This window comes from Notamacropus eugenii, chromosome 6, assembly GCF_028372415.1.
Source record: "Notamacropus eugenii isolate mMacEug1 chromosome 6, mMacEug1.pri_v2, whole genome shotgun sequence".
NCBI lineage: Eukaryota > Metazoa > Chordata > Mammalia > Diprotodontia > Macropodidae > Notamacropus > Notamacropus eugenii.
Window position 1 is genome coordinate 15,519,403 of NC_092877.1, and position 26,782 is coordinate 15,546,184.

At 42.1% G+C, this 26,782-nt stretch overlaps 1 protein-coding gene across 10 annotated transcripts in view; it reads right to left on the minus strand.

Moving 5' to 3' along the window:
- Nucleotides 1-1,381: 1,381 nt before the first annotated feature.
- TRIM44 (tripartite motif containing 44) overlaps nucleotides 1,382-26,782 on the minus strand; it is a 184,125-nt gene continuing 158,724 nt past the window's right edge. For 3 of the 10 annotated variants that reach the window (XR_011969234.1, XM_072619144.1, XM_072619145.1), the window contains 2 exons: nucleotides 13,015-13,147; nucleotides 1,382-2,799 (listed from right to left, as the gene is read on the minus strand). Coding sequence is in view for 6 of the 10 variants with exons in the window: in XM_072619144.1 (XP_072475245.1) it covers nucleotides 13,060-13,147 (88 nt within the window). In the remaining 4 variants the exon portion in view is untranslated. Of the gene's footprint in view, nucleotides 2,800-13,013; nucleotides 13,148-26,782 lie in introns of those variants that run through there. The other 7 variants (XM_072619143.1, XM_072619141.1, XM_072619142.1 and 4 more) reach the window with 5 other exon arrangements.

Below are 26,782 nucleotides of genomic sequence, written 5' to 3' on the forward strand. Positions count from 1 at the left end.
CGCAAGGACAGAGTTACTATTTCAGGGGGCATGGATGAGGGAAAAAAAAGTAACACCAGGCTCTGCATTGTAAACCTAGTAACTCCTCAGAAGCATCTAGTCTGCTTTTAAGGAATGGCCTTTGAAAGCCCTTTCTGTTAGGGCGGCTGCTGTTGGTACAAGTAGTAGGGTAAAATCTAGTCAGTAGAATTTCAGCATCATCCTTCTCTACTGACTGATGGGCAGTTGACAATTCACATGGGCTTAGCAGCTTGTAGGCAGATTGTGGATAAGCAATGAGGTTTTGCTGAAGCATCCAAAGTCCATTTGCTTTTCCCTAAACCAGGATTCCTACTGGGGTCCAGGACGGCATTGATGAGATGGAGGTGGTGGGGTTTGGGGGTGGGAGGACAAAACTATAACCAGAAATCTGTGTCCTCTGAATTAGCGACATGATTTCTGTCCTCAGCTGAGACCTCTGGACACTGATGTAAGACTGCTGGATTGAAGAGACTGAAGCTCCCTTAGGGTTGGGAATGTTTGCTTCATTTCTGCCATTACATTCCCATGCCTGGCACACAGTAGGCACATAATAAAGGTTTGTGATTGACAAGTGAAGGAAGAACTCCTCCATATACCATCTGATAACTTCCTATTATTTTTGCTTACTTAGTAAATTCTCTTGTAGTAGCTAGGTGATTCAGGGGTTAGAGCACTGGACCTGGAATCCAGAAGACCTGAGTTCAAATTCAACCTCAGATGCTTGCCAGCTGTGTGACTCTGGGCAAGTCATTTAATCCTATCTGCCTCAGTTTCCTCATCTGCTAAATAGGAATAAGAGCACCTACCTGTTGTGAGGATCAAATGAGATGATAATGGTAAAGTGCCTAGCTTAAGGCCAGCACCTTGTAGGTGCTTAATAAATGCCAGCTCTTATTGTTGTTTCTACAGTACTGAAGCAATCATCAGGCCTCCAAATGCATGCTGTCCTTTAAATTTTCTGCCTTGAGGCAAAGACCTTTTGCTCTGACTTAATCACAACCCCGTCTTGGGGTCATTTAATCTCTACCTGCCTCTGTTTTCTCATCTGTAAAATGGGAACAACACCTATCTCCCAGGGCTGTCAGGAGGATCCAATGAGACAATAATTGTCAAATTCTTAACTTAAGAGCTGGCATATAGTAGGTGCTTAATAAATGCTAACCCATATTATTATTGTTTTGATAGGCTGAAGCAATCTAAGTGCAATGATCAGGCCTCTAAATACAGGGTACCCTTCAAATTTGCTGCCTTGAAGTAAAGACTCTTTTGCCCTGCCCTAGTTACTGTTCTGGATTGGGAGCGATGTGGGAGACATCAGTCTGGACCCTTCCACATAGAAATAATTTCACACCACACCAAGTTTCAACAGCAAAAATTGGAATTTCAAGAGAAAACCAGTTCCATTTTCATCTCCGGGTACCAGTTGCAGCAAATCATTGCCCACCCACGCAATGAAGCCTCACTCTCCCCTCACCATGATCAGAAAATCACTGAACTGTGATGACTGAAGGTGTCATGACGTGGGCAGCTGTCACGCAGGTCTTGGTGGGCTTCCATCCTCAGGGATAGTCTCTTTTCTTTCGCTCTGGTTTAGAGGGCTCAGAAGGAGACCTGGTGGTGCTGTATCTTGAAGACCAGAGCTTACAAGGAAAGGTGAACTTGCAGACAAGGGTAGGCAAAGACACTTGCTTCTAATCTTTCTCTGGTTGTCTATGATTCTCCATGACTTGAAAAAAGCTAGGGTGCTTGAAATAACTTAGAGGTTTCTGGGTATAGAGGGCTGTAAAGGATATTTATCGCCTAGGAGTCAGATATCAGAAAATCAACACATCACTTGGATACAAGTATCTCAACTCCATTTTAAACAAGAACAAGGAGACCAGAAACCCATACCAAAGCTACTGCTTTGTTTTCATGACTATCCTGTCCTTTTAATGAGTCTTGAGCAACATGCGAATCTACAGAATTCCCAAAGAGAAACCAGGATCTGACAATGTGGTTCTAGGAGGCTTTGAGAAACGACATTGAAGACTCATACACTTAGCATCTCAATTAACTGAAGCAAACTTTCACCAAAGTCAAGGGTTAATCTCTCAGCATCGAATTAAGAAACTGAAGTCCTGGGTAACCCCATCAATGAAAAAATGCCTGGGTATCTTTCAGTCTCATATGGCTATTTCTTTCCTTCATTGCAAAGGCATCCATCTTAATTAAAGGCCACATCCTTTCGAAACACCAGGGTCAAACTTTTGGAGAACATCAACACAAGAGCTGCATTTTTTGCTCCAACTTTGTCATGATGTAATGGAACCAGATTGGGTTTTGTTGGTAGTGGTGATGGTAGGGAGACAAAAGCCTAACCCTAATACCTCTGGATTCTACTGAATCCTTTTCATTTCTAGCGAACATCCTTCCCTGAGTCAGTGCAAATTTGCTTCTGGGAAATTTCACAAATGACCCTTCTACCTTGGCCCTAGCATAGAACTACTCCTGATGTCCCTGTGACCGAACTGGGGAACACATGGCAGTCAGAAAACCACAGCCCTGGAAGAGATGCACATCTGGGGGGCGGGTCACAGACCTGGGCACTGGGGACACAGCTCTTGTTGGAAAGTTCATGGAGAAGTGGGAGGGTGAAAACACACACACATTCACATACACATGAAGAACGGAGGACTTTGTGTTGTTGCTGCCACAAACAAGTAAGCATTCATTGGGTTTTTTTTGTCTCTTCTCCTGTGTTTTCCTGCTTAGCTCGCTGGTTGGAGAGGGGTTTTCCTAGGAAACAAAAAAGAGGATTTATTTATCAGTGTGGAGAGCATGTAATAATAGTCTTTTCCTTTTCCTTCCTTTTCTTTCTCTATTCCTTTTTCTTTCTCCTTTTCTTCCCTCACTCTCTCCTTCCTTCCATCTTTTCCTTCTTTCTCCTTTCCTTCCTTCCTCTTTCTTTTTTCTTCCCTTCTTCCTCCCTCCCTTCTTCCTTCCTTCCTTCCTTCCTTCCTTCCTTCCTTCCTTCCTTCCTTCCTTCCTTCCCTCCTTCTTTCCTTCCTTCCTCCTCCTTCCCTCCCTCTTCCCTCCCTCCTTCCTTCCTTCCTTCTTTCTGTTCTTTTCTTTCTCTGTTCCTTCCTTCCTTTCTGTTTTTTTCTTTCTTGGACTGTCTGTCTGAATCTGCCTCTCAGTCTCTTTTTCTTAAAGTTTTGCAAAATGAATTACTGGTTAACATTAGGAGGCGTGACCTTCCCTCTAGGCTAAAATCATCCATTCCCAGTGTAGTACAAGAACAACAAAGTGATAATAACAGGGTGAGCTTCTTCTCTTTTCTCCTCTTCTCAAGGACTACAGAAAGGCAAAGGCAAAGAGAAAGAGCCTCCTCCTCCAACTCCTCCTCTCCTTGCCATCTTGGTCTGACCTCAGTGGAGTCTGGAGTCGTTCTGTTCCCTAGTAATAATGGCAGGTTAAGGGGCTAATAACCTCTTTAGTGTTACATGGACATTATCCACTGGAAACTGGGTCACAAGTCCAATTCATTTCACTTGGACCCCTGAGTAGCCATTGGCAAAGAATTTTAAATAACTACTTCTTTGGTCAGTGGAGTGCTGAATGTCAGGGAAGTTCTTGAATTGCAGGATTTGGGAGCTGAAAGGGATTTTAGAGATGACAGACCATTGGAATTTGGAGGAATTTCAGGGAACACAAAATTCAATCCCCTCCTGAAAAAGAATTCCCAATATCACATTCGGATGTGATCTCAACAAGTGGTCGTTTACTAATAGCATCCCCAGGCAGTTCTAAAGGTGAAGAAGTTTTTCCCAACATCAAGCCTAGATGAGCCTTTTTCACCATTTACTCCATAATTCTACCTGCTAGGGTCAAACAGAATAAGTCTAAATGGTATTTACTATGGTTGCTCTTTGAATATTTGAAGGCAGCATCATGCATCCCTAAGTAACATTTGTTGCAGAGGGTACAACCATGAATAATAGGGGAGAGTTGTGAAGAGGCTTGATATCAAAGGAATCCCCTTCCAAAACCACCTCAAACTTCTAATAACCGTAGCTGTTTGTCTTTGTATTCAAGATATTTGGTACATAGTAGGTGCTCAGTTAATGTTTTCTGAACGGAATTTAATCCGTATGAGAAATGGGCTGTCTCAGCTGGTCATAGGTTCCCTCCTTACTTGAGGTTTTCAAACAAAGACTGCATGTTGGGAAGCTCACTATTTCTGTAGTAGAAGAAAGGATAAAAAGCGAAGCAGTATCAGGCAGTGCTGACTCAGATGTTCTCTTCCATTTTCTGTCCCCTCTCCTCCCCTTTGGTCAAAACACATTGGTTTTTTTTATCCTCCACAGACCAGACCAGGGGTGGTTGGTGTCCCTTTAAACTGGTGGCGTATTTATCATCTCTAGTAATGAGCACAAGGGAAAACTTCAACTAAAGAACCTGAATTCTCTTAAGCCTAGGTATTCTGAGATCTTCGTTGGTGCCTGAGACCAACCCTACAAATGAGGGACTCTCCCATTATTCCCTGAAATGAATCAGACTGGCCAATCCTACCCTGTTATTTCCCAACCTAATTTTTCTTCCTTGAACAGAGATGGGGATTTGGGCAGAATCAGGGGCAGAAGGGGAATCTTTACACTCATTCTTTATTACTAGAAACACCACATTGCCAGTAAATCCTTAGGCAAATACTGAGTAGTACAAAATGCTGCAAAGTCATTAGAATTTTCCTTACAAGAGAAATGTGGTTTTATAAGTGAATTTATTTTTTTATATCCCACTGCCTAACTTCTTTAATAAAGAAACGATCAATCTACATGCATTTACCAATGCCTGCTGTGTTCCAGGCACATGTCAGGTACTGGGTATTCAAAACAAAATGGGTAAGTCATAATAATAACGATAAAAATAATAACATATTTCTATCAAGCTTTAAAATGTATCTTATTTGATCCTCATAATGACCATGTGAGGTAGGCACTAGTATTAGCCTCATTTTACAGATGAGGAAACTGAGTCAGACAGTGATTTAAGTGACATCCCCAGGGTCACAAAGCCAGTAAGAGTTGGAGGCTGGATTTGAACTCAGATCTTCCTAATTCCAGGTTCAGTACTCTTACATGATCACTTAGTAACTTTGTTGATCTTAGCCTTCTTCATTTACTTGGGTCCTGAGTCTGGGCTTTTGACCCATTCTTTGACCCGTTAGGTCACTTCTGCACTGCAGCACTCACAAGACTAAGCTTCTATAGGGCAATGCCTCAGATTTGTATCCACCCTCCATCACTCACCCTCCCTTTCATCCTCTGTACATGTCATTTAAACCTAAGTTGATCTGGTTCCTTATGTCAACCTGTCAATCTCTTTAGACAACTTCTCCTCTTCCTCCTCATCTGACTTGTTTCTTTGCATATTCAGAATTTCATTCTTGAGATCTCTCCCTTCCCTCTGGGCTAACCTTCCCTACAGAAATTTTACTTGACTATCCTTCCCTTGAACCCTCTAAAACCAGTTCTCCCCAAATCTTGGGTGTACACACATCAAACTATATTCTCCATTTTCCTCTCCTCTGTCACAAATTCTAATATGGAATGGTCACTTCCCCACAATTTTCCAATCATTGCCACCACCAACAACCAGTTCCTCCCCCTTAGGGAGAACCATATACAGAATAAAATTTCTCCTTGTTCCCTCCAACCTTTTGAAGCATGAAATTATCATTAAGACAAATAGACTATTGTACTTAGGGTCAGAGGATCTGGAAACTAGCTCCTCTACTTATTTCCTGTGTGACCCTGGCCTGGTCACATCCCTGGCCAGTCATCTGTCAAATGACAGTTTCCTCCAGGTTTAAATCTATGATGCTATACAATGATTAACCATTCTCCTTTTGGCAGAGAGTTCCTGTAGATATTCATATCTTAGATACAGAGAGGGAAGCGACCATTGAGGTCAGGTTCAAACTCCTCATTTTATAATTGAAGAAACCAAGGCTAAGAGAGGTAAGTTATTTGCCTATGTCACACAGAATGTAAGTGTCTGAGGCCATATCTGAACTCAGGTCTTCCTGACTCAAAGTCCAGCACTCCTTCTATTGTATTTCTGGCTGCCCGCATAATCAGAATTTGGACCAAAGAGTTGAGATAGAGGTTCCACTTAGTTTTAGTTTTCGTTTTGAGATTTGTCTCCAGACTCCTTTCCTGGCTCAGATTCATCTGCAAGAGAGAACCAAAGGATATTGAGGAGTCAGAGAAAATTTGGGGAGGGGAGAGAGAGAGAGAGAGAGAGAGAGACAGAGAGAGAGAGAGAGAGAGAGAGACAGAGACAGAGACAGAGACAGAGACAGAGACAGAGACAGACAGACAGACAGACAGACAGACAGACAGACAGACAGAGAGATCATGGAAAGGAATATGCTCTATACAGATGCCTTGGCCACATGAACTATAAGTGCCTTTCCATACAGATTAGGCATGTCTACTCTTCCCACTAACAGCATATGTATTTGTGGGAGAGTGTGCCCCAGGTGTGTGGAAGAGACATTCAATGTCTACTTTTCATACTATTCTGTTTTATTTAATATATTTGCTTTGAACTAATTGCTCCCTCTGTCTGACAATAAAAGGTAAACACACTAATAGGGGCTCATGAACTTCGGTTTTCAGTTGATGTAGACCCACTGAGTAACTTTCACTGGGATATTTTTTCTTTTAGAACCCATGTGTAATGGGATTACTTCTGGCTGCTACATCAAAACTTATTTTACAGGAGAAGAAAATGAGACTCAGAGAAAGAAGAAATATTGTATCACAATTATACAGATGAGGAGATTCATACACATCTGCAGATGAGGACATTTCAGAGAGGTGCAGTATCTTGTTCAGCTAATAAGAACTAGAACTGGGCTTTGAAGATGGGTTTCGCTTGACTTCCTGTCCAGTACTTTTCCTCCATGGTCCTGTAGTGAAGGAGGATTAGATTAGGAGATGGAGAGAGTTCCCCCTCAGCTCTAAAATCCCATGATTCTGTACATTTGCTGACACTGCTTGTGGGCATCTCTTCCCTAAGAACTTGAGTAAGAACTTGGACAGTGTTAAAGGTCATTCTGCACTGAGCTAGGCTGATAGTAAATTGAGCAGAAACGTTTCCTTTATCTTCACTCTGAAGGTCACTGTCCTTGGAGCTTAGGAGGATCTCTCTCAGCTTTGAAAGCAACCTGGCTGGGCTGTGAGGTCAAAAAAATCTCTTCTGTTGGGAGAGGGGGGAGGGACTGAAGAAATAGAATGTCTGGAGTGCTGTCTTGCCCCTGGCTGTGAACCAGAAATTTTCATTTCATAAAGAACTATCTATCTCTATAGAAAAAGCTGTGCTCTTTTGCACCCAATTGGGAAAGAGTTTAGGGAAAATGTCATGAGGAGCAGATTTCCAGCTCTTTGGCCAAAGGGAAGAAAGGCTGGAAATGAGGTCCATAAATTAAGACAAATGTGTCCTAGACATCAGACAGAGCTAATGCCATGGTATTCATCAGACCATGCAGAGAAAGCCAGCCTTTACTCCTGAGCTCCATTTCTTGTCCCCATCCCCCAAAGGACCCACCCAAGCTAACTGCACTGTAACATCCCAAAGCATGTCGGGAAGGCCTGGATCCTGGAAAAAAATCATTAAAAAAAATGAACCACACGCTTTGGTGGCATCTGTCCCAAAGGGAACAGAGTGTCTTTTGTGAAAGTTTCCCACCAGGAGCTTGGCTAAGCTTGAACTGGGGCCCTATCCTCCCACTTGGTATTAAACATTCATCAAGACATTATTGTCCTTTTTTCATTTGTACTATACCAAGTGGGGGAGGAAATTCAAATGGCACTGACAATATATGGCCCATGGAGCCCCATGGGGCCCTCTGGCCAAGCTGTGGGTTCATTTCTGCAGGTTAGTCAACTAACTCATAGTACTATGAAATGTGAGAGCAAGAATGGACCTTAGGACATAAGAGTCATCACTCTAAACGACCTTAGAATATGGAACATAAAATATGAGAACTGGAAGGGACCCTAGAATGCAGAAGATAGAATGCCAGACCTGGAAGGGAAATTAGAACAGAGAACAGATAATGAAAGACCTTAGAATATGGAACACAGATATGAGAACTGGAAGGGGCCCTAGAATGCAGGAGATAGAATGCCAGAGCTGGAAGGGATCTTAGAACAGAGAACATGGAATTTCAGAGCTGGAAAGGTACCTTAGAACATAAAATGTCAGAGCTGGAAGGGACTTGGCAACATAAAACATTAGAGCTGAAAGCGACCTTAGAACATAGAACATAAAATGTTAGCGCTAGAACAGACCTTGGAACACAGTGTCAGAGGTGGAAGGGACATCAGAAGGTAGAACATAAAATGTCAGTGCTAGAAAATCACTTAGAACAAAGAAGATCAGAACGCTGGAGGGAACCTCTCATTGTATAAAGGAGGAAAACTAAGAAGCAGGTGCTCCAGTGAGGTCTTTTGTTTCCATGTCCCTTAAGAGACTTTAGCTGGTCTCATGGTCCAGACTGTTCCCCAGAGGTTTAGCTTATCTAGATGCACAGAATCAGACTTAAGTTGGAAAGAATCTTTAGAGACCATTTAATCCAACCTTGCCCCAGGACAGAGAGCAGGCTACCTCATGGGCAGCCTCTTCTATAACAAGAGAGTCCTAATTGCGGCCAGACCCTGCATCATAATGGAGGCAAAATCCATCTTCCTCCGGGGCTACAAATAATTAATTTCAGCTGTCTTGTACATGAAAATGGCACAAATAATGGAAGACAGCCATCATAGTCCCTCCTTTCTCAGTCCAAGGACTTCTCTCATTTCAGCTCCCATTCAGCGCTAAACATTTCCCATGCTCTTTTAGGACAGCAGGTATTGGAGCTCATTCAGCCTTCTTATCCCCTCTCATGTTCCCCAATCATGCCCCAAGCAATGGATAACCATTTATCTGATATGTTTTCAGGGGCTTCATTTCAATGACCCTGAGGTCTATTCCAACACTCAAACCTTGTGATTTTTATCAATAGTCTTTGTTCTTTTCTCAAGAACCCTTTCCAATTACCCCTGATTTTTGGTCACAATCTGTCTAACGGGGAGCCAGAAATTCTGACACAGTCTAGTTATGAGTGATTTGGATAAAGACACCGCAGCAGCATCTGCCATGGGGATAAGCTTAGCTGGAATTCAAAGGTCTCTTTGGGGAGATGTGTGTGAATAATTATGGTGAAGGGGGACAATCAGTCCATCAGTCCACAAGCACGTATCAAGCTTTTGCTAAGTGTCAGGCACAGTGCTAAGTACTGGGGATACAAAGAAAGACAAAAGCAGTGCCTGTCCTAGAGGAGCTCCTACTCTAATGGGGGGAGGGGAAAAACATGTACTTACATAAACAGGTACACACAAAATACATACAGAGTAGATGGAATGTGTCCTTAGTAGGGAAGATGCTTGCAGCTGTGAGGGGAGGGGGAACCATGAAAGACCTTCTATGTAAGATAATTCTCAGGTATGTTCCACTCCATCTGATCTGGACAAGCATAGGATTCTTTTCACTCAGAATATAAACTCTAGGAGGTCAGAGACTGGATCTTAGAAATCTCTATCAATTTACCTAGTGTCTAGAACTGTATTATGCACACAGAAGATACTAAATATTTATTTGAATAAATGAAATGCAAGTATGGATTGTTTCATTCCTTTTCACTCATATCCCCAATATCTAGCACAGTGTCTGGTATACAGTAAATCTTATTGGATGGTTGAAACCTAGAAACCTTGTTTCCACAACACATTTCAGGAAATCATTAGACCCAGGGACAAATGCTGCTTATCATTATGCAATTTGGAGGTGGAAGGGACCTTAGCAAACAACCATTCATCTGAAAAAAGATCTAGTTGTTTTAGAGAACCACAAGCTCCAGCATGAAATTAACAACATAGTCTGGCAGTCAATAAACCTAATGTGATCTTGGGCTGCATTAAGGGAGGCATAGTGTGAAAGAATAAGGAGGTGATCTAGTCCCCCTGCTATCTTCCCTAGTTAGAGCATAGCTGGAATTTTGAGTTCATTTTTTGGGGGAGGCAGAGTTAAGTGACTATCCCAGGGTCACACATCTAGTAAATGTCTGAGACCAGATTTGAACTCTGGTCCTCCTGACTCCAGCACTGGTGCTCTATCCACTGCGTCACCTAGTCGCCCCTTGTGTTTATTTTCATAAAAGTCATCGATAAGCTGAAGAAGGTCCAGAGGAAAGCATCCAGGATGGTGAAGGATCTCAAGTTCATGCCATATAAAGGAGCATTTGAAGGGACTGGGGTCATTTAGTGTGGAGGAGACTGAAGGTGTGTGACGCGGTCTGTGTTAGAGATCCTCAAACATTTGGAGAGCTATCAATTTGTTTTGCTTGACTACTTGTAATTTGTTACAAGAGCCAGTTCTTTTTCTTTTCAATGAGGGAGGAGGAGGGAGGGAGAAAAAATGACTATTCATTGGTAGAAAAAAACCAAAGTTTCCTAAAAAATGGTTACACTTTTTCTGTCTGGTCCCAGGGGACAGGACCAAGAGCAGGGAGGGGAAGGTGTGAAGAAACAAAGTAGCTTTGAATTAGAATAAACTTTCTCACAATGAGAACAATCTGAAAGCAAAATGGGCCACTTTGTTAGAAGACTCCGAGATCCTTGAGTTGCGAGATGGTGAGGGCTTTGTCATTGCTGTTGCTTCGTTTTGTCTTTTGCTGTATCCCCAAAGTTTAAAAGCACAATATTCGGTATATCGTAGGCACTTAATAAATGCCTGTGGACTTGGGAGGCAGCAGATTCTCTTTCTCCTGAAGTCCTTAGGTAAAAGCTAGATCTTGTCTCAGGTGTGGGTCAGATCACATGAACTAGCTCTGAAATCCTGCGACTCTGCCATCCATCTTGTCTACACCAAGCGTCCTCCCTTCTTGGATCCTTCACCCCAAAAAGTGATATTTTTTTTTACTTATGTGATTTCAAAGCCCTTATCCAATTCTAATTTGTATTCTAGCCATCTGATTACATGTCCAGTCACTCCTTCTTACTACATTGTGAGCTCTATGGGAACAGAAAATATGATTTATTCTTGTAGCTACAAACATAAAATAGTTGTGGAATAAATGAAGAAATCTGTGAAGTCCTTCATTCAGCTGAGATGGCTTAGTGGATAGAATTCTGGATTTGGAGTCAGGAGGACCTGAGTTCAAATTGTACATCAGACACTACTGGTGGGACTGTGGGCAAATTACTTAACCTCAGTTTCCTCCTCTGTAAAATATGGATGATAATAATAGTGCCTACCTCCCAAGGTTGTTTCAAAAATCAAATGAGATAACAGATGAAAAATGTTTTGCACATCTTAAAGTGTTTTACAAATAAATTCTAGTTATATCATTGTTGTTGAACCACGGAGTAATGCCTATGTAGCTCCCTCCATTGATCTCTGGTCCTTCTCCAGGTCATTAGCTAAAGAAATCAATGTTTGCCTCACTTCCAAGTGAGCTCCCTGAGGGCAAGGAATGTGCCTTATATAAATCTTGTGTCCCTTTTTCTAACAAGTACAATGAACTGTTCACAAAATGCATTTGATAAATGCTTATGGATTGACTAATGAGACAAAGGGTCATTATGTCTGAGGATTACTGTGACTTTTGAGGACCAGTAACTTTTGGTAACCTGAAAAAATGAATTTCACTTAGTCATATTCCCTTAACTCTAAGTGTGAATGGTTGGGGCAATGATAGGTAGGGGGTGGGGGGAATGGACAGAAGGCAGCGTTTGGAGACAGAGCACCTAGGTTCAAATCCTAACCAGACACTCCCAGTGGGACTTTGTAATGACTTGATAGTTCAAAATGTCATACCTGAGAAGTAGTCATCTATGTCTTGCTTAAAGACTTCCAGTGAGGGGGAATCTACTGCTGCCAGTCCATTTCTCCTTAGGGTTATTCTAATTATGGGACAGTGTATCCTAAAATTGCAGCTAAATTTACCACTTTCAATTTAGAAGCATTCACTCCTATGTGGGTAGAAAGAACACTGCCTATTCGATGCTCTTGCCCTCGAACCATGAACAGGTGTTGGAGCTTGCCTTGTGGACAAGTCATGTGTGTCTTTTCTGGGACTCATATGTTTTTAAATGTACTGGTGGATGAGCTGTCATTTCCCCTGATGGAATGGAAGGTGATTGAGGGCAGGGACCATTTCATTTTTGATTTTCTATTCCCATGCTCTTAGCACATAGTATATACTTCCTTAATGCTGGTTATTTAGCTGTGTGATAGATCGGTCTAAATGAGCTGTACACTCTCTTCGAGCTCTTAATCTTAAGGTCCTAGAGCCAACCGAGGCTTACTTAATGAAGGCCTCCCTCCTATGCATATTTGTAATAAGGGCTTTGTCATTCTTTTTCTTGTCAATGGGGGCAGGTGGGAGGGAAAAATGCTTCTTAATTAAAAAAAGAATTAAAGTTTTAATTTACAAAATGGTTCTATTTGGTAGCAAGGGACAGAACTAAGAACAATGAGTGGAAAGTATGAAGAGACAAATCTAGCTACGATTTTAGGATAGACTTTTTAATGAGTAGCAATAATGACAAGTAATTAAAATCTATATAGCACCTACTATGTGGCAGGCACTGTAATAATAATAGCTAACATTTATATAGCACTTGTCATGTGCCAAGCACTGTGCTTCATAATTATTATTTTCTTTGATTCTGGGAGGTAGGCGTTCTTATTATCTCCATTTTACAGATGAGGAAACCGTGGCAAACTGATATGAAGTGACTTGCCCAGGGTCATCCAGTTAGTAAATATCTGAGGTTGTACTGGAACTCAGGTCTTCCTGACTCCAAGTTTGGCACTCTATCCACTACACCACCTTTATATAATCAGAAAAATGGGAAAGGGTACTTATGAGTATCTCGGTATGTGTGTTGGTGTGAATACCTGACAAGGCTGTCTTCCATCCAGCAAACCAATGGCTTCCACCTCTCAGAAGGGTCCATTGGCTGATGAAGGGTCATCATCGTCATATCTATGAGACCCTCGGTTTGGAGGGATGGCTGGGAAAGGATTGAGTCTGGCAGAGATCAAAAGAAATGGTTGTCAATCATAAGACCCAGAACCCAGAACCTAGAATCTATCCTAGGGAAGCAGTTGTGACCAAAGAAGATTATTCCTCCAGAGGGGCTTTGCATTATAGGTGTTGAGAGCCACAATAACAAAGGTAATGAGCAATAATTATGATTGCAGTAGTCATGTTTACAAAATACTTTACATGTGTTAGCATGTTTCATCCTCAAAAAAACCACGTGAGGTCACTTTGAGGGATTACTACTGTCATTTTACAGATGAGAAAACTGAGGATAAATCAATTACTTACACTCATACAGCCAGTATCAAAGTCTGGATTTAAACCTAGATCTTCCTGACTCAAGACTGAACACTCTGTCCACCAAGCTTTTCTACCTCTCGTAGCAAACTGTCTGCCCCAGCATTTTGCCCCCTTGTTCTATCCCACCCCCATGTGTTGCTAAGGGCCAGTTAATGAAAAAGGTGGCCTATCCTCTGGCCTCCACTGGTTCAAGAGATTTTTGAAAAAGGGTATGACAATCTTAATTGGACAAGTGTGCCTTTCCTGCCCCCTTTAAGTCCTTGACTATTAATTGGTTCAATAATTAATGCTGTAAAATGATTATTCAACATAGGAGGACAGAGAAGTCAAGGAGGATGAGCATCCTGATAAGGCTGAAAAAAGATTTAGTATTCTTTAAATTAAGGTCCAAATATCTCCCTCATCCTCCCCTCATCCTCTGAGACGGAAACCAGAATGGAATTCTCTTGGCATCAGAACTCGATAGGTGTTAGTTAGGAAGACCTCAAAACAGTCCCAGATGGGTCATAGGAAAGGACATTCCATAGCAGAATCATGCCAGGAACCTCAGTTAGTTCGTGCTGGGTCAGCATTTGAAATAAAAAACTTCAAATGACATGTTTGGAACCCCTAAATGTTTTATGGTAGACACTTAAGCATTTATGAACTTCATTTATGTCCTATTAACCAATCAATGGCAGTGGAGTAGAGAGGGCAAAAGATCTGGGCTCTTATCTCATCTCTGGCTCTCACTGGCTATGCTCAAAAGCATGTCACTGCACCATTCTGATCCTTAGTTTCCTCATCTGTAAAATGGGGATAATAATACCTCGTAGAGGGTTGGTGTGAGGCTCAAGGGAGATTTTATACACACACACATACACACATACACATGCACACACCCCATATACATATATGTGTGTATATCTTAAATATATATTAAATACTCTTTATCTACCACTTTGTTAGAAATTGGGGGAGAGAAGGAAGGGAAGGATGGAACAAGCATTTCTATAGCACTCAGCATGTGTCAGGCATTGTGTTAAGCACTTTACAGATATCTCAGATGATCCTCACAATAAGCCTGCCAGGTCGGTGCTACAAAGAGATATGGGTTAACTAAGACACGGTCTCTATCCTCCATGTCTAGAAGAGGGAAATAGGACACAAAGAGGTAACTGTGAGATATGATTCTCCAATCCCCCCATCCCCACTCCTTTCCCCAAACACAGGGTTCCATACACAGCAGATGCTAGATAGATGTTTACCAAATGAATGTTAGAGAAGAAGGAAACAAGAAGCAGGTGAAATCATGGGTGAAGGTAGAAGAGAAAGCTTCATGAGGAAAGTGGCATTGAGCTGGGCTTAGAGTACAGATGGAAATCTATTGGGTAAACAAGGGAGGGTGTTCCTGGCATAGGTAGTAAAAGGCTATTAACACATTCAGAGGACAGAGTAATGTCTGATTGACCAATGCTCAGAGCATGTTGGAGAGTACTATGGAATGGGGACAGGAAGTAGGACAGGGTCAGATTGGGGAAGTCCTTGGGCATCAGGCAAATAAGTTTAACTTGAATATCGGAAACAATATTCTGAGTGGAGGAGTGACCTAAGAAAGATGACTCTGGAAGCAGAATAAAAGACGTATTGGAGGGGTGGAAGGGAAAATGAAAGGATCTATTAGAAGTTAGTCCAGTTGAGGGAACTGAGCTATGAAGGTAGCAGTGAGAACTGAAAAAATGAATAGATGAATGAATGAAAAAACATATTTTAAGGACTTAATGTTTTCCAAGCCCTGTGCTAATCAGGGAGTTACAAATATAAAAAGCAAAAAGAGCACCTGCCCTCAGGAAGATTACTTTTTTAATAAAAGAAATAAGTACCTAGAGGGGACTGGTGGCTAGAATAGAAAGGGGAGGTCAGAAAAGGTAAGATCTACAGGATTTGCAGACTGATTAGAAAATAAGTCTGGGAGAAGGAAAGAGTTTACAAACAACAGGAGCAGGTAGGTAGCTCAGTGCATAGAGTACCTAGAGCACCAGTCCTGGAGACAGGAGGACTTGAGTTCAAATCAGGCCTCAGACGCTTACGAGCTGTGTGACCCTGGGCAGGTCATTTAACCCCAATTGCCTCCAAAACCAAAATGAAACAACAGCAGCAGTAACAAATCCACCAGTGTGCTATCTAGGGCAAACAGTGCCACAGACAAAAACAGTGAAACATGAACAACGAGTAGGCTTAGGAGGAAAGATAGTTAGCTTGGTTTCAGGCAGGATGAGTTTGAGGTGCAGATGTCCTGAAGGTCACAGATATTGGCGAGGAGTTAAAGGAGAGTTTATAATGGAGACGTAAATTTGGGACCCAGTAACCCAAAGATGACAGCTGAAGGCATGGAAGTAAACAGGATGGCCAAAGGAGAATGTATGAAAGGAGAAGCCAAGAGTAAGCTTCTTGTTATGGAACTGAGATGGGGATGAGGAGTAAGTAGAGGAGAGAGGAATGTTCAGAGAAGTTGGAGGAAAAGGAAAAGATTGTGACATCTCTAAAGCCAAGAAAGGAGAATATCTCTTGGTGAGTGAGGGGGCAAGGAGATCAAGCAGGATGAAGAATGAAAAAAAAATCCACTGGATATGGGGAGTAGGAGGTCACTGTTGGTTTCAAGGGATGGAGGTGAAGGCAGGCCAATCCACAAGCGGTTGAGCAAGTCAAGGCATGGGGAGTAGACAACTTTTTTCAAGAAGCTTTGAAGTGCGTGGGAAAGAGACTGGGGAAACCTGAGCATGTTTGGAAAGAGATGGGAAGAAGTCAATAGACAGGGAGAGATTGAAGATCTATAAGATAGAGCTGCTAGAAAAAGGGCCTGGATAAGCAGGAGGAAATGAGCCTCAGTTTCTATACCTGTGAAATGGACGTAGGGGCTGTTAGACCAGATCAAGGTTTTTTAACCTCATATAATGTCATTTGTTTCACTAGACCATGGGCATTCTGGTGAAGCTGTCCTGCTCAGGAAGTGTTAAAAGTAATCAAATAAAATATGCAGGATTATAAATGAAACCAATTATATTAAAATGGTTATCAAATCTGTCTACATATACAACATATATGTAGTTAGGTAAGTATAGAGGTCATGTATTTCAGGTTAAGAACTGCTGGATAAAGTCATCACTAAAATCTTCCCAGCTCTAATATTTTAAAATTTTCATATATTTTCCTTCATTTTCAAGTGCTTTTGTTCCTGCCTTGTACCTACATATGCTCATCCGTCCCCATTTCCCTAACCCTAGACAATCATCTTAGATCAGTCAGGGATTTTCACTTTTAGAGTCTCATAGAAATTTACTCTCCTTCCTAACTTCTGCGCTCCAGCTAAATTGGCTTTTTCTTTCTTCCTTACCAATGACACTCCATCTCCTTTCTCTGTGACTTTGCACTGGCTGTCCCCACTGCCTGCAATGCCCTCCCTCCTCACTACTGCCTCAGAGAATCCCCTCTTCCTTCAAGACTCAGCTCAAAGCACCACCTTCAACGTCTGGGTTCTTAACTTGGGAGTATGGGAATTTGTTTTTTAAAATATTCTGATAAATGTATTTCAGTCTAATTGGTTTTCTTTGTAATTCTGTGTCTTTACTTATTTGAAAACTATGTATTTACTTGTCTGAAAGCTGAGAAAGGGTTTCATAGACTTCGCTAGGCTGTCCAAGAAATGCCTGCCGCCAACACGTTTAAAAGTCTTGTGCTCCTTGATTCCCACCGCACAGCCTCCCTCCACACAACCTTGGATTTGTTCCTTTACATTTATTCACATGTATATTTGTTACTTCCTTCATTAGAATATATGCTCTTGGAGATAAAGGATTATTTCATTATTTGTCCTTGCAGCCCCAGCATCCAGCACAGTGCTTGGCACACAGGAACTCAATAAATGTTTGTTAATTTAGTGACCCATTGATCAAACGTCTCTCTCCAAGCCATAGAGTTTCAAGACCTTGGTGACTGGGTCTGAATTAATTCAATCCAGGATTATCGCCACTGTTTACCCTTCATGTGACCTTCTCCCAATTTTCCAGTCTTTTTATAGCTTACATTTCCCTTCCTTCATCCTACCCCCTCCTCCATGTCCACTTTGATCTGGTGACAGTGTCTTCCTTGCTATTTCTCAAACAAGACACTAGCTCTTGGCTCCTGGTGTCTTCGCTGGCTGTCTGCCATAATTAGGATGCTCTCTCTTCTCATCTCTACCTCCTGGCTTCCTTTAGGTTGCAGCCAAACTCCCACCTTCTAGAGGAAAACTCTCCCAGTTCCACTTGGTTCTCTCTGTTGATTATTTCCAGTTTTTTCCTGTGTTTAGCTTGTTGCATATTGTAACCTCCTGTTAGACTTTGAGCTCCTCCAGGGCAGAAACTGTCTTTGGCCTCTGGATCCCCAGCTCTTTGCATAGTGCCTGGTGCATAGTGGAAACTTAGGAAAGGTATATTGACTGATTGTTCTGAAAAAAAGGTCTATTCCTAGCCTCAGGTCACCTCTCCCCCCAAATTGAGAGGAAAAGGAAAACTAAGAGAGACCCCTATGTTCCTGATCCATATTTACTTCACCTAGCAGCATCTCTTGCCCTTGTACTTCTGTACAGGCAACAAACATTGGGTTTGGAGTCAGAAGCGCAAGGTTCAAATCCTGTCTCTCTCTTTTAACCATCTGTATAACCTTGGGCATGTTATTTGTCTTTTCTGGGTCTCAGTTTGCTCATCTGTAAAATGAATGGATTGCATTCAATTCTAAAATCATCGATTTAGAGCTCAAAAGGTCTGAAGAAGGCATCTCATCTGACATCTTCATGATGAGGATAATGAGAACCTGACAGATAATATTGCTCGCCTAAGGTCACATGGGGAGTAGGTCACACAGTAGAACTGGGATGACCTCTAAGGTCTCTTCTAGCTTGAAATCTCATGATACTAGGGCTGGACATGGAAAGGTTCCTAATGCCGCTGTGAACTTCATGCCTCGTAACTGTTTCATTTGGAATTCATGTTTTCCCTGGACCTTTCACTAAGCCCATCTCCAACATGGCACTTCATCCCTCCCCCATGCCATGACCATCCCCCTTGCAGAGTATGGCTCACTGGACATCTGCCCTTGTTGCTTCCTCCCTGGAGTGGTGATGGCTGCCTGCTTCAACAGAAGACTGGATGGCTTGCAAGCATGCCCTGGCAGTGACCCGCAAAGCAGCCTTACTTGAGTGGAAGTAACAGGCCAGATGGATGATATTGGAAGGTCCCACCTGGTCCCTGGTGTCCTTTTAGCATCATTCAGTCCTACACAGCTAGAAGCAGAATACTGCAATTTTTTAAGACTCTTGAGGGGTATGTGTATGTGTGCGTGGGTGGGTGTATGAGTATGTGTACTGCTTTTATTTCCAAATGAATTATTGATGTATATGATCATGGTCACAAAGTACAGATATGAGAATGTATCTCCTTCCCTTCTTTGAAGGGCTGAGGGGTGATTATGGATGTGGAACACTTTTGTTAGACTTGATGAATGTGTGTTGATACTTTTGCTAAACTGCTTTTTTCTGCCTTTTAAGAGATCCTTTGTTTTAAGGAATGGTTCTTTGAGTCACGGTGGAGAAAGGATACATCAGGGAATGAAGGCGATGTAAAAAAGAGATATAAATGAAAATGTTTTAAATAAAATAAATTGAATGTGCAAAGTCAAAAAAATGAGAAGAGAAAATGAATGCGAAAATGAAGCTAGCTTTCCAGCGGAGTTTCAGATGAAAAAATGACATGGGAGAAGCAAACTTGGCCTTTCCCTCTTTATTTTTGCTGACCCCAGCCCCCCCCCCCCCCCCCCCCGCCCCCTACTCGGGATTCAGTCCCTCCTGGGACCAGGGCTGAGAGGGAGCCTTGGAGCCCTCCCCAAAGCCTCCAGGCAGATCTGACCAACAGCCTCTGGGCTTTCAGAAGTGTGTGTGTGTGTGTGTGTGTGTGTGTGTGGGAGTGTGTGTGTGTGTGTGTGGGAGTATGTGTGTGAGTGTGTGTGTGAGTGTGTGAGTGTGTGTGTGAGTGTGTGTGTGTATGTGTGTGTGTGAGTATGTGTGTGTGTGTGTAAGTATGTGTGTGAGTGTGTGTGTGAGTGTGTGTGTGTATGTGTATGTATGTATGTGTGTGAGTGTGTGTGAGTATATGTGTGTGTGAGTGTGTGTGCGTGTGTGTGTGGGAGTATGTGTGTGTGTGTGTGTATGTGTGTGTGTGTGTGTGAGAGTATGTGTGTGAGTGTGTGTGTGTATGTGTGTGTGTATGTGTGTGAGTATGTGTGTGTGTATGTGTGAGTGTGTGTGTGTGAGTGTGAGTGTGTGTGTGTGAGTGTGTGTGTGTGAGTGTGTGTGTGAGTGTGAGTGTGTGTGTGTGAGTATGTGTGTGTGTGAGTGTACAGGGGAATCTCAGTTGCCTTTTACTTTCCCCATTTTCAGCAAGTTCAGAAAATCTTCCCCAACCCAGTTTCCTCATCTTGTCTTGGCATGTGAATAATGGAAACCCAATCTCTCTGAAGCCATTTCCCTTCCACAGGAATCACACAGAGAAGATTTAATAAAATGCTGGACTTCAAATTTCCTGTTGCCTCTGCTGCTGTATCTTGGTAGTTAGCAGAGGGGGAAGAGGGAGGGGAGCAGACAATAAATAACCCAGCCTTAGACACTAATCTCTCATCTCAACATGAATGGTGGCCTTATTTAGCGCCATATAACCAGTTCCAGGAGCTTTAAGTCCCATGGTGACCTTGAGTGAAGGTCCTACTCACTGGCATGCCACCCCATCCTTTGAAAAGAATGGGATTCACTAGCACAAACACCATCAAGTGGGCTGTACAGCCTACATGGGAGAAGCTTTTCCACAAAGGGTCCCTTCACTGGCTGCCACCCTTTGGTGGAATGTCCTTCTCCAGTATGGTGCAGTGGAAATAAAGCTGGATACGGAGTCAGAGGACCTGGGTGCCAATCCTGGCTCTATATGACTTTGGGTACCCTTCTGGGCAAAATCACAGAATTAAGAGTTGAAAAGGACCCCAATCTCAACTTATACATGAAAGAAATCTTCACTATAATATAACCTGACAAGTGGTATGTGTATACACACACATACACACACACACACACATATATATGTATCACAGATGAAGATCAATATAATCTGTATCTATGCTCTGTGCTCTCTACAGCAGTGAATGTTGTGTGAGAAAGTTGTGTACCTATGAACCATATTCTTGGTACCTGAGGACTCTGACGTCTTCATATGATAGAATTTAAGAGTTTTAAAGGACCTCTAGTGGTTCTCTGCTCCTTTCACACACAAGGAAACCTATGTGCAATGACTTGTCCCTTGATTAGTAAGTAAGGACACAATGTGGTGTAGCTAACTGTAAGAAAACTGAATTTGGAGTTAGGATTTCAATTCTAGCTCTCCTACTTAAAAGCTGTAAGACTTTGGAAGGTAGGTCATTGAAATTCATTAAGTCTCAGTTTTCTCAATTGAAAAAGAAAAGAGTTGGACTAAGTTACCCTCCCTTGGGGTTCCTTCAGCCCTGGGATTTGAACCCAGGTCCTGGGACTTCATGACCAGTACTTTTCCTCTTGTACCATTGTGGCTCTGTAGGGGAATGCAAACTATTTCCAAACTGTCTTCCAGAGAATGACCAGTCAGACACCCACCCACATCATTGTCACAGGCACTGGGTGTTGATGGAAATGAGACACCTGAGAGCAGCTATTGTTCTTCCAAATGACAACACCTCATTGGTAATGAGATTAGATCAAGCCACAGATGATACTAACTAGCAAGAAAAACATGCCTGTTGCTGAAGTGGTGACACATTTCCCCAACAAATCAACCATAGAAAAGCAATGGCAACCTCAGTCTCCCTCCCCTTGTTTCCCCTAAAGAGGACTCTTGCTGAATTCATTCATCTCTATGAGTGGATTTTCTCATCTGGTTTCCCTATAAAACAGCTGCTCACATGGTAGCCTGCTGAGCTGCATATCCAGCTGTGAGATGCTCCGATTAGAGGTTTTTCCAGGGTTCTACCCAACAAGCCATCCCCATCCACTGGCCTGCAAATGCACTCAAGGGAAGAAAGTTAGGGTGGCTAGCTGGAATTTCAGACAAACCAGCTTCCTGGATTCTGAGGACAGGAGAAAGCATTTCTATACTCATCTCTCCTGTGGTTAAGTAGGGGAGCTGTCTGTCACTAGGCCTCTCTTCCCCTAAAATGAGGTTTCCTTATGAGAGTCTGGGAAGTGGTTAATGAGGGGGGTAGGAATTGGGACCAATGCCAAGCATAAGACTAGAATTAGACCCAAACAGGAGGTAGTGGTCCATGCTTCAGACCCTGCTGTGGTCCTTGTGACATTAAGAAGGTCATGTAAGCTCATCTACAAAGTGAGAAAAATAAATCCTGCAGTGCTTGCCTTTCAAGATTGGTATGAAAGTCAAACAGGATCAAGTGTGTAAAATGCCTTTGTAAACTTGGGAATTCTACACAAAGGCCAGTTGTCATTATAATTGTTATTGTCCAAACTGGTGATTGCATTGCTATGGGGGCATGCCTAGGGTGAAACTCCCTTCATGGATACACATTAGCGACTCCTCCATTATCTCTAATGTTAAGGAATTGCCAGAGCATTGAAAATTTAATGAAACTGCCATGGGTCACATGCATGGTACACAATGCAGAAAAGACTTGAAATCAGGTCTTTTAAGCTCTAAAGTCAATCCTCTAGTCTCTATGCAACACTGCCTTTCTATTATTTATTATTATTTCTTTGATTGAATCTGGACCTGATATGTAATCAGTTTAGGAGAGTCCTCAGGAGGAAACTCTCTACCCATTTATATGGGCAACTGTCCTCCAACTTCATGCTTTAGGGAACTGTCTAGGGCCCTGGAAGGTTAAGTTGCCTAAGGTCATACTACCAGTCTGTGGCAGGGCACCTCTTGAAACTGGGTCATACTGACTCCAACCAGAGATCAGTTCTCCATTCACTAGGTCACATTGTCTCTCATTATTTTTAATATTAATTACTGCCACTCCTACTACTCCCATAATGTCAAATCCTTGATCTTGCTATCAGAAATGATTCACTTCACCTTTTGTTAAGTCCAAAACTCCTTTATCTGATCATAATGTGTTATCATTACATTTCTCCCATGCTTTATGACTCCTAAACCTTCCTTCCCATTCCTTCTATTTCCTCCATTCCCTCTCAGCTCTCTCCCTGTCTGTCACGCCTGGTTTGGCTATGCTGTCTCTGCTTCCTTATCTTGCTCACGTAGGGGAATCTTCTACTCTTAAATCTCTTGCTTTCTTGTCCTGTCATGCCTAACTAAAGATCAGTCTTGGATCACTCCCACCATTTCCACCTTCACTTCTACCACTGAGCAGAAATTCTGAAGCCAAGTTGACTGCTTCCACTACATATTTACGTCATCTACTCTCAATTGGGCCCTCATAACAGCAAAGAAATCATTCTACTCCTCCCTAATCAATCAACTCTCTCCCAAGTATTCCAGAACTTTTCATCTCTTCTTAAGCCTCCCATGACACCACCTGCTCTCCTCTCTACTGATGGTTGACTTCATACATCATCCTCCAAAATTGCAGCCCTTTGCAGAGATCTCCCTCTGCTCTCCTCTTCATCTCACTTCACAAAGATGCCTTCTTCACCCCTTTCCTTTTCTTTGCTAAGCACAATTCCTCTGCATGTAAGCCTTGCTTTCAGATCCTCCTGTAACCTCCAGAGTTTCTTACTACCATCCCTACTCCACTTTTCGATATTCTACTCCTTCGTTGATGTCTATAAGCATGCCCATGTCTCCCTCATTCTTTAAAAAAAATTACTTGGGGGAGAAGCCAAGGTAGCAGAGTAGAAAGACAGACCTGCTATAGCTCTCCTCCCATAGCCTATAAAATACCTGTAAAAATGACTACACAAATTCTAGAGCAGTAAAACAACAGAGTGAAAAAAGATTTCCAGCCCAAGGTAGCCTAGAAGGCCAGCAGGAAAGGTCTATCACACCAGGCTCAGAGTGGAATCCAGCCCAACTTTGGCCGTGTGGTGCAGCATGGACAGGACCAGAGCAGGCTTCAGGGTAAGGAATCCCAGGTAGCAGCTGCAGTTCCCAGATTTCACAAGCCAGAAATTCCAAAGACAGCTTCAAATGTCAGTGGGAAAGCTCTTTCACCTGGGTGAGAAGGGAACAGGGTCCTGCCCTAGCTCCAGCTCCAGGTGGCCCCAGGTGATGCCAGCATGCATTTTTGGAGGCCTCCACCTAAAGATCCTGGGGGAATTGAGTCACTGTTCTGGATCTCAGCCCTGAATGACAGTCCTGGGGTGAGGAGGAGCACTGACTGGTGGAGCTGGTGGAGGCTCTGGAGAGGGAATTTTACTTGCAGATCCTGAGCAGAAGAGTGCTTATGGTTGCTTGCAGACCAGAGCGCAGTCCAGGAGAGGAGTAAACTCCTCTCCCTTGATTGTGCCACCTTGGAGGAACTGAGAACTTACAGGCCCCCAGAGTATACCCTCCACTGGACAAAGGACTGAAAAGTCAAGTAGCTGGCTGGGAAAATGCCCCAAATAGGGGAAACAAGAAGATTATAGAAGCTTACTTTTTGGTGAGCAGGTATTTTCTTCCATCCTTTCAGATGGGTAAGAACAATGCATAGGAAGACATAAAAGTCAAGGCTTCTGCATCCAAAACCTCCAAAATAAACATGCAATGGTCTCAGGCCATGGAGGAGCTCAAAAAGGATTTTGAAAATCAAGTTAGAGAGGTGGAGGAAAAATTGGGAAGAGAAATGAGAGTGATGCAAGAAAATCATGAAGAGTGAGTCAACAGCCTGTTAAAGGAGACCCAAAAAAATGCTGAAGAAAATAACACCTTTAAAAATAGACTAATCCAAATTACAAAAGAGGTTGAAAAAGCTAATGAGGAGAAGAATGCCCTAAAAAGCAGAATTAATCAAATGGAAAATGAAGCTCAAAAGCTCACTGAAGAAAATAGTTCTTTAAAACATTAGAAGGGAGCAGATGGAAGCTAATGAGTTTATGAGAAATCAAGAAATTATGAAACAAAAGCAAAAGAATTAAAAAAATAGAAGACAATGTGAAACGTCATTAGAAAAATAACTGACCTGGAAAATAGATCCAGGAGAGACAATTTTAAAATTATGGGGCTACCTGAAAGCCATGATGAAAAAAATAAATGAGATCATATTTCATGAAATTATCAAGGAAAATTGTCCTGATATTCTAGAACCAGGGGGCAAAATAAATATTGAAAGAATCCATTGATCACCTCCTGAAAGAGATTCAGAAAAAGAAACTCCTAGGAACATTGTGGCCAAATTTCAGAGTTCCCAGGTCAAGGAGAAGATATTGCAAGCAGTCAGAAAGAAACAATTTGAGTATTGTGGAAACACAATCAGAATAACACAGGATGTGGCAGCTCCTACATTAAGGGAACAAAGGGCTTGGAATATAATATTCCAGAAGTGAAAGGAACTAGGATTAAAACAAAGAATTACCTACCCAGCAAAACTGGGTATAATACTTCAGGGGAAAAAAATGGTTATTCAATGAAATAGAGGACTTTCAAGCATTCTTGATGAAAAGACCAGAGCTGAATAGAAGATTTGACTTTCAAACACAAGCATCAAGAGAAGCATGAAAAGGTAAACAGAAAAGGAACTTACTAAAGTTGAACTGTTTACATTCCTATATAGAAAGATAATATTTGTAACTACTGAAACTTTTCTCAGTATTTGGGTAGTTGGAGGGATTATATAAATATTTACATATATACAGACAGAGGGCACAGGGTAAGTTGAATAGGGAGGGATGATATCTAAAAAATAAAATTAAGGGGTGAGATAGGAATACATTGGGAAGAAAAAGGGAGAAATGGAATGGAGCAAATTATCTCTCATAAAAAAGGCAAGGAAAAGTTTTTTCAATGGAGGGGAAAAGGAGGAGGTGAGAAGGAAAAAGTGAAGTTTGCTCTTATCACATTTGGCTTAAGGAGGGAATAACATGCACACACAGTTTGGTATGAAAATCTATCTTACACTACAGGAAAACAGGGGAGAAGGGGACAAGTGGGGTGATGGGGATGATAGAAGAGAGGGCAAATGGGAGGAGGGAGTAATTAGAAGTAAACACTTTTGGGGCGGGACAAGGTCAAAAGAGAGAATAGAATAAATGGGAACAGGATAGGATGGAGGGAAATATAGTTAGTCTTTCATAACATGACTACTATGGAAGTCTTTTGCATGATTACACGTGTATGGCCTATATTGAATTGCTCACCTTCTTAGTGCGGATAGAAGGGAGGATGGGAGAGAAGTTGGAACTCAAAGTTTTAGGAACAAATGTTGAGAATTGTTTTTGCATGCAACTGGGAAATAAAAAATATAGATAATGGAGTAAAGAAATCTATATTGCCCTACAAGAAAAGAGAGAAGATGGTGATAAGAGAAGGGAGGGGCATGATAGAAGGGAAGGCATATTGGGGGAAGGAGTAATAAGAATGCATGGTGTCTTGGAGTGGGGGGAAGGGAGAGATGGGGAGAAAATTTGGAACTCAAAATCTTGTGGAAATGAATGTTGAAAACTAAAAATAAATTAAAGTTTCAAAAAAAGTGAATGTTGAAATCTAAAAATAAATAAATAAAAGTTCCAATTTTAACCTAAAAAAATTGCTTGATCTTCCCATTCCCATTAATTAATTATGGTCCCAATATTTCTCCCTCCCTTCTCAATCACAATCCTTGGGAAAGCTAACTATATTGGGCGCCTCTACGTCCTCAGCTCTTTCTGTTCTAAACCCTCTGCAATCTGGCTTTCAACCTCATCCTTTGGTTGAAATGGCTTTCTCCAATCACCAAAATTCTTTCTCATTGGCAGTCCTAATGGCCTTTTCTCAATTCTTGTCTTTCTTAGTCTCTGCAGCCTTTCATACTGTTACTCACTCTCTCTCTCTGGATATTCTCTCTTCTCTAGGTTTCTATGACTGCACTCTTATGGTTAGTATAGCACCTAACCCAGTGACTGCAACATGGTAGGCACTTAATTAGTGTTTATTGGCTGACTGACTGACTGTTTCTCTTCCTATTCTGACCACTCCTTTTTGGTTTTCTTTCTCCTACTCTTTGCTAAGTCTTCATCCATGTCATTCTCATTAAGTACGGATGGCTCTCATGTCTCTGATCAAGGACCTCTTCCCTTCTTCCTCTAAACTATTTTGTTTGGAGATCCCACCAATTCCCATAGTTTCAGTTTCCATCCCT